Source organism: Eurytemora carolleeae, unplaced genomic scaffold, assembly GCF_000591075.1.
Source record: "Eurytemora carolleeae unplaced genomic scaffold, Eaff_2.0 scaffold419, whole genome shotgun sequence".
Taxonomy (NCBI): domain Eukaryota; kingdom Metazoa; phylum Arthropoda; class Copepoda; order Calanoida; family Temoridae; genus Eurytemora; species Eurytemora carolleeae.
In genome coordinates, this window is record NW_019396476.1 from 28,887 (window position 1) to 37,345 (window position 8,459).

An 8,459-nucleotide genomic window follows, 5' to 3' on the forward strand; every position below is an offset into this window, starting at 1 on the left:
TTGTATTGATATATGCAACGACGACTGTATTTATAATTTATTCTTTTAAATTAGTGGTGTTTGAGTATAGTGTGAGATATATTTGTTAAATAATACATTCAGAAGTTGAAATTAAAATAAAGAAATTAAACTTTTTACTCTTAACTTTATTATGTAAGTTTGGCATGTTTGTTTTATTATATGTATATACAAGGTGTCTCTGAAAAAAAGTACAATCCACGTGTAAATGTGAGGGGGGGGGAGGTCGATCATGAAGATTTTTCTCTAAAATGCCGTTTAAATCTTCAAAATTGGGACTTATATTCGAAAATGTGCTCTGTCTCATTTCCGAAGAAATTAAATCGCCTTTTCACCCACTAAACGTGGTTTTGTTGTACTGAAAGTGTTGTTAGGTAAAATGCCTATATATTGGGATGTCGTTGAAAGATTTTGCTCTAAAAACCTTCAAAATGTTCTCTAAATGTACTGGGTCCCTTTCCTAAGATTTTCGAAAATAATTCAGGCATCCTTTTTCGTCATTTTTTTTTTAAATCCTTAATGCTATAATTGAAAATGCGCAATTTATTTTATTCTGTTATTCTATTCTCTATGTGTATAGCGCAAAAGTAAAATTATAATAAAATTTGTTTAGAAATTTTTTGGAAAAGAGACAAATCACATTATTGAATATTAGGCCTATATTTGAACATTAAAAAGGCATTTTAGAGAAAAATAATTCATCGAAGACCCCGCCATTCATGGATTTTGAACCGACGCGATTAGGCGCATTTTTTTCTACACAATACAACGCGCGATGTTTAGTGGGCTAAAATCCTAAACACTTTTTTTCAGAGACACCCTGTTTAATTTTACATTCTTAATATTATTGAGAATTTATATCTGTAACTTTGGGAGGAAGAATACAATCCTTTGGAGGAAGGATACAATCCTTGGGAGGAAGATGCACACCTTGGGAGTAAGGATACAAACCTTGGAAGGAAGGAATAAAACTAGTGAAGAAAGGATACAAACCTTAGGAGGAAGGATACAAACCTTGAGAAGAAGGATACAAACCTTGGGAAAAATTATACAATTGGGAGGAATTGATGCACACCTTTGAGGGGAATATAACTTCGGGGGAATACAAATTTGGGATGAAGGATTGATTCCTTGGGAGGAAGGATACAATCCTTGGGAGCAAGGATACAATTCTTGGGAGGAAGGATACAATCCTTGGGAGGAAGGATACAATCCTTGGGAGGAAGATGCACACCTTGGGAGGAAGGATACAAACCTTGGGAGGAAGGATACAAACCTTGGGAGGAAGAATACAAACCTTGGAAGGAAGGAATACAACAATGGAAGAAACTTTGGGAGGAAGGAAATACACCTTGGTAGGAAGGATACATTCCTTGGGAGGAAGGATGCAATCCTTGAAAGGGAGGATACGATCCTTGGGATGAAGGATACAATACTTGAAAGGAAGGATACAATCCTTGGGAGGAAGGATACAAACCTTGGGAGGAAGGATAAAAAACTTGAGAGGAAGGATAAAACAAACCTCAGGTGGAAGGATGCAAACCTTGGCAGGAAGGATACACACCTTTTGGAGGAAGGATGCAATTCTTGGAAGGAAGGATACAAACCATGGAAAGAAGGATACGCACCTTTGGGAGGAAGGATTCAATCCTTGGGAAGGATACAAACCTTGGGAGGGAGGATTGAATCCTTGGAAGGAAGGATAAAGACCAATTGGGAGGAAGGATACACACATGACAGTAGACACATGCACACCTTTGGGGGAAGGATGCAAAAACCCTAGAAATTTTACAGGACGGATTCAAACGAATACCTGTAAAATAAATTAATGATTCAAACCTTGGGTGGAACTTGACAGGCATGCAGAAAATGGTTTAAACCAACGAAGTTTCAAATCTTGCGGCGGATAAATCTCAAATTTTAGGAGGAGGTTCAAAAAATAAAATAATTCAAACCGCAAAAAAATTATTAATATTGATTTTATATAGGCATATCAAATGATGATATGATTTCTACTTCAGGCCCTCTCTATTTAGCATAATACACTCCCTTCCTTNCTGCCCGGCTCCTCTCACAAATTTTGTATCTTTAACTTCGCGAAAATATTTACACTTCCAATATATTGGAAAATTTAATAAAGGTGTAAATGTTACAAGATTGAGGCAGCTTTTATTAGTTTACAGCTGTTCAACCCGCAGCTGTGATTCAGCTGTCAAATTCCGCAGCTGCAGTCTGCTTTAACACAAAGCCATTGTTTTGCTCAATATGGCGATTCCACAGTACACAGCTCTGAGAGGATCCAGAGCAACCTAGTCCAGGTTCTTCGGAGAACTGAGAGAGAAATATCGAGGGTCGGAAACCTCCGGGAATAAAGTACATATTTTAACCATGTTTATAAAGATTCCATTTTACAGATTTTGTTGAATCGTATTGTTATTAATTACAATATTAGCTGTTATGTTATTATAAAAGATAAATGTGGTGCGACTCTAGCGACTCAAATAACTCTGTAAGAGACCCCAATTTATACATACATTTCATTTTAATAAATGATTTTATTTCAGTGAGTTAAAATGGCGAGTTTATGGGACAGAACACAGAAACTACCTAAGGTATACAATCAAATTTTTGCAATTCATTGAAATAAACCTGTTTTTTTTCTGACCCCCGCCTCCACCATATAATCTTGGAATGTCCTGAGAGGTCGAACGTTGCAGCCCCATTTTGCTGAAAAATATTTTAGAATTAATCATAAAATGTTAGTAAATTGAAATAAGATATTTCTGTAAAATTATTAACAATTACCACAAAATGAAATCGGCCATTGTGTATATGCCTAACTTTAAATTACTTGGCAAGCTTTGGAACTTGTTGAATATCGATAACGCTGGGATAATTTTAATAATTTTCTAGTATTATATTTCCCCCTTCGTAAAATTAGTGGGTCTGTCCTAGTGAACGATTTTTGAACCCCCTCCCCCCCCCTCCTTTCAATTTTGTACATGACCATTTATTTTTCAGCAAATTTATTATTATTTATTGTTTTGTTATTTAGGGTTAGGTTAGTTAAGACACTTTCTGTGCCGAGCGCTGCGGCTAGGACAGGCTAGGGGGCCGAGCTCTGGGGCCACGGGTCAGGTTAAGTTAAGATACTTCCAGTCAGACCCATGTACAAAATTGATAGGAGGGGGGGGGGGGTTCCAAAAATCGTTCTCTAGGAAATTACCAAATTAGTGTACATGCTTCCTACATGCAAACATGTGGCCGGGGCGCCGGCCCCCTAGCCCCGGCGATCGGCCCAGTATCCTGCCCTAGCCGCAGCACTTGGCCCCAGAAATTGGCTTAACCTAACCCAACCCTGAAATAGTGCAAAACAAATATTAATTTCATATTAAAGGATGGTTAAAATCGATTTCACAATAAAAAATAATGACGATAATGTTTAAATTGATTATTTGAATAAATTTCCCCTCAAATTTTGATAATATCACCTTTAGGAGGATTACACCGACGTTGAGAGAGTTTATGGGGAACACTTTCCGTTAGAGGTAAATTACTACCCTGTGAAATCAAAACCGTTTAGTCGAAAATTAAAGTTGTAATCTTTATATCTTAAAATTATTTGAATTTCTCATTTTTTCCTGGAACTTAATTCTTTCAAATATCTTCACTATGTAAACATTTATAATACAAAAACTTGATTAGTATTGTTTTCCATAATAGGTTAGAATCTAACTGACAAAATAAATATCCATTTTTTCCATTTATTGGTTTGATTCTAGCTAGCAAAATTAATATTCTATTTTCCTTTAATAGGTTAGATTTTAGCTGGCAAAATGAACATTCAATTTTCCATTAGTAGGCTAGATTCCAGCTAGCAAAATGAACATTCTATTTTCCATTAATAAGCTAGATTCCAGCTAGCATAAAGAATATTCTAATTTCCATTAATAGGTTAGATTCCAGCTAGCAAAATGGATGGAAGAAAATCTGCGTCCAGGCCTCAAGGAAACTAAACCTTTTGAAGTTCTGTTTCCTTAATAGGGTTGCAGGGATGTATATTCATTTTAGAATTGATTTTAAATATTTGTTGTTCTAAATTAAACCCTAGAAAAATGATTTTCTGGCATTATTAAATATTTTTTCTGGACGGTTTGGTTTGGTTTTCTAAGATGGACGATTTCAGCAATCAAGATTTTATTTCGCTTGCTTTTAATCTTCTGACAGAGCTAGATGCTACAGCTAATGCCATACCGGAGGTATTAAGTTCATATTCTTTCCTTTAACAACTTATTATTTTTTAATTCAATTATATTAATTGGATAGTTAATACAAAAAAATTCTAATTTGATTATCCTTCTTGTCATTGTTTCTCTCCTTCTTCCTTTATTTCTTCTGTCGACTGTCCCCGATTCTGATAATTTTGAAACATTTTTTTTGTCGAAATCAGTATTTTTGGGATAATAATCATATTCATTTTAAAATTAATCTATGGGTTCNTTTTCACCTTATTTATTCGTGAATTAGGTTTATTTTGTTACTTTTAGTGGCAAAATTATGGCATTTTTTGCAATAAATAAGAGAATTGATGGAATTTTGAGGATTGCTTGGTAGATATATCTTTAGAGGAAACCTTGATTGATTAATTGATTATCCAGGAGCCAGCGAATTTCTTGACAAAAAAGAAGCTGCGTGACTGCTCCATGGCCCTGAGGTTGAGATACAACAACAACCCTGCTGCTCTCACTAGAACCATGAAGCATTGTTTAGATGCTGAGGCAAGCATTGTTGCACGGGCAGAAGGTAATTCATGCCTGACACAACTTGGAATAAATTGAAAAGAATGAAATACTATAATTAAGCCGCAAAAATCGCAAAATATCACCAAAAAAAATTCGCGAAAACTTTTTGGGGTTAAAGAAATTATAATAAGCATAGGTAGAGAAAGATTCATTTGGACCCGGATCTGCATCAAGATGAAATGGATTCTACTAAATCTTTTTTTCTGAAATTTACTAGTTTTTTTAATGAGTTGATTTTCATGTGTAAATGATAATGATAGAATTTATAAAGTTTATTTCCAGCTGAGGGTGCCGGACTGAGTGTTCCCTCTACAGAAGCAACTATGGCTCACCAGATCAGAAACTCAATAGGAGTTATCAAACAGAAGGTAGGGTTCAATATACAGATAAAGTTTTTGTATTAGGCTTGATACGATAAACAAGGAATTCGGGCCTATATTGAGATCGGTTGCCAGTTTAAAAAATAGGGTACAGGTCATAACTAAACAGTGAATATGGAAAAATTGCTGCTATTTTCATTTTGATCTGAATTGTCATATCTGACTCAAGTCTAGCAGTAAAAAAAATGAAACTTTTGACTAAAAATAAGACGCCTTTATGTTCCCCATAAAAAGTATCGACATAATCTTGTGAAGAGATAAAAGGCGGATAAAAACGTCAGGAATTAACGGGGGAGCAGAAATGATTTTTTTAGCATTGTAGAAGAGGTGTTTGATTATAAAGCAAACCAAACCTTGGGTCGTTATTTAAATCTTAGGGGTTTTTTTACTTTTGAGTGGGCCAACACAAATCCAAGAAGTTTTACAACTAACAATACTGTTTATTTTAAAAAATTTGCTTTCCCTCACAATACCAATTCGAACCTTGAGAGAAGATATATGCAAAAAACTAACCTTTAAGTAAATTTTTAGTTAGTTTCATCCTTAAAAATCCAAGGAATGTGAACCAAGATTTTGACCATCCCTTATGATGGGTTTGTTAAAGGTTCTGGTGGAGACAATGTCTGATGTAAACCGGGTAAAACAGGAGAACGAGGCCTTGAACATGGATCTATACACACACAAGGAGCTCAGTACAAACCTAGAGAAACTCAAGGAGATACATGGAGATGATTATTTCGAGGTCTGACACTGATACTAATACTGATACTGATACTGATACTGATACTGATACTGATACTGATACTGATACTGATACTGATACTGATACTGATACTGATACTGATACTGGGTACTGGTACTGGTACTGATTACTGGTACTGGTACTGGTACTGGTACTGATTACTGGGTACTGGGTACTGGGTACTGGTTACTGGGTTACTGGTTACTGGTTACTGGTTACTGGTTACTGGTTACTGGTTACTGGTTACTGGTTACTGGTTACTGGTTACTGGTTACTGGTTACTGGGTACTGGGTACTCACTTTATTTTAATTGATGCTGATGCTGGCACGACGACAACGAATGATTACGATAATGATGATGATACTTTTGAAGGTGAAGAAGTTAATGGAGAGCTGTCGGAAGATGAAGGAGGATGTGGGACAGAAGCTCACAAGGATTCTCTCACATTTCAGACTTCTAGAAAATAAATTCAAAGAATTATTTGAGGTATTTTTTGTGCAACTTTTTAATCAAAGGTAATCTTCATTTTGCCTACAAAGACTTAGTTTCAAGATACCCTCCATTTTTATAATGTAGAGTAGCATGTCCTATTCACAACGGTATCCTTTGAAACTCTGTCTGGGTAACTATAAGGAAAATGTCCTGTAAAGTGATAACTTCTAAACATTATTTAGTTTTGGGGTATAAATCTGCAAGTCACTTTTACAGAGAAACTAAATATTTAATTATAATAGAACATTTATACTTTGGTCAGACAAAGACCTAAGGGGTACTCTTGGGAATCGAACATGCCACTATGTAAAAAGAGGTTTTTTTTAAGGAAGCTTGTAAACTTAAAAAAATCCTGATAACCCCCTGTTTTTCACCTTATTTATTCATGTGTATTTCGTCTTGTCTCTTTATCTCATTTTGTTAAATATTCAAATATTTAAAAACAATGACGGGAATGAATGAAGACTGAAAGAGTGGACTATTCATGTTCTTTTCTCGAATATTTGTAAATTTAATCAAACCTGAATAAAAAGAATAGATTATATTTGATAAGACGAAGAAAATATTGTTTTTTCTTGTTTTTAATCTAATCAATGAATCAAAACACAGGGATGGATATTTTCAGAACAAAGAATTTTAATAAATTGATATGTATCAGACTTGGATTAAAATGCTCACTAAAACTAGGGTTTCCAGTTTTTGACGGATCAATTTGGCTTCATTAAGATTTTACGGAACTTTTCCAGTACCCATAAAAAATTTGGAAATTAAGGGCTTAACCTTTCTTAACCAATTTTCAAATAGATATTCCCCTTAGATGCGACACAGAGCTAGGTGGGACATGTGGAGAAAAGTTTACGGAACGATAATTTCAAATCAATTCCATATGGAATTCTTGTCTCGTAAACTTTTTCCCAGCATGGCACATCTAGCCCTGGTTAAATCTATAGGGGTAGATTTATTTTTTATTCAGTTAATAATGGTTTCACCTTAATTTCCAAAAGTTTTAAAGGTTTATTGTTTTAACAAATTTAGAAAGATTCCGGAAGGCCTTCGGAAGCAATTTAATCCGGAAAAATTGGAAACCCTAGTTTTATAATATTATTTATCTAAGTGTAGAAGTATGCATTGAATAGTTGCTTCACATTTAGTGCTTTACTTTATATATAATATATACATTATATATATATATATATATAGTAAAGACCACTTTTGTTGGCCATGTCTGGTTTATTAAAAATATAAAGCGTTCCTATCCATGTTGAGTGCATTAAAAAAAGGCAGAACTTTGTATCGTTAATCATGGGATCAAGCCTTAGTCTCCATTTTATGCTGATCTATGGATTAATTTAATTCATCTCTGATATCCCATGGTGGTCATACCTTTAGATAGTTAAAATTTTGGTGACTTCCTTTTTTCCGGATATCCCTTAGCTATGTGCCAAAGGATCAACTTCATTTTTGGAATCCGGATCCTTATTTTGCACTAAAATAAAATGGATCCAATCATTTCCTCAAAAATCACATTTTATTGAAAATTGTTCTGTTTCAATTTTGCTGATCCTAGTGAGAAAAAGTGTGGAACTGTCATAGCTAAATTCTGCTCTTGTGTGTAGGCGGTGAAGGGGGTGCAGGTGGAGGTCTTGGAGAACAGGCTGGCCAGCTGGAAGAGGGAACAGCAGCTCTCAGGAAACGGGTTCACCATGAAACTAAGTTTAGATGTTATACAGGTCAGTGTATAATATTGATAGAATCAATAGTTTCTTAGGTAAATGGAGATAGACAAGAGATAGACCAGAGATAGACAAGAGATAATCAAGAGATAGACAAGAGATAGACAAGAGATAGACAAGAGATAGACAAGAGATAGAAAAGAGATAGACCAGAGATAGACCAAAGATAGACCAAAGATAGACCAAAGATAGACCAAAGATAGACCAAAGATAGACCAAAGATAGTCCAAAGATAGACCAAAGATAGACCAAAGATAGACCAAAGATAGACCAAAGATAGACCAAAGATAG

At 34.9% G+C, this 8,459-nt stretch overlaps 1 protein-coding gene across 1 annotated transcript in view; it reads left to right on the forward strand.

Annotated features, from left to right (window-relative positions):
- Positions 1–2,358: 2,358 nt before the first annotated feature.
- Positions 2,359–8,459, forward strand: part of LOC111703983 (signal transducer and activator of transcription 5A) — a 20,136-nt gene continuing 14,035 nt past the window's right edge. The window contains exons 1-10 of the mRNA XM_023476086.1: positions 2,359–2,391; positions 2,583–2,630; positions 3,516–3,566; positions 3,973–4,026; positions 4,191–4,277; positions 4,677–4,821; positions 5,103–5,188; positions 5,805–5,942; positions 6,316–6,429; positions 8,052–8,169. Of these exons, the coding sequence (XP_023331854.1) occupies positions 2,592–2,630; positions 3,516–3,566; positions 3,973–4,026; positions 4,191–4,277; positions 4,677–4,821; positions 5,103–5,188; positions 5,805–5,942; positions 6,316–6,429; positions 8,052–8,169 (832 nt within the window). The 5' untranslated portion in view covers positions 2,359–2,391; positions 2,583–2,591. The remainder of the gene's footprint in view (positions 2,392–2,582; positions 2,631–3,515; positions 3,567–3,972; positions 4,027–4,190; positions 4,278–4,676; positions 4,822–5,102; positions 5,189–5,804; positions 5,943–6,315; positions 6,430–8,051; positions 8,170–8,459) is intronic.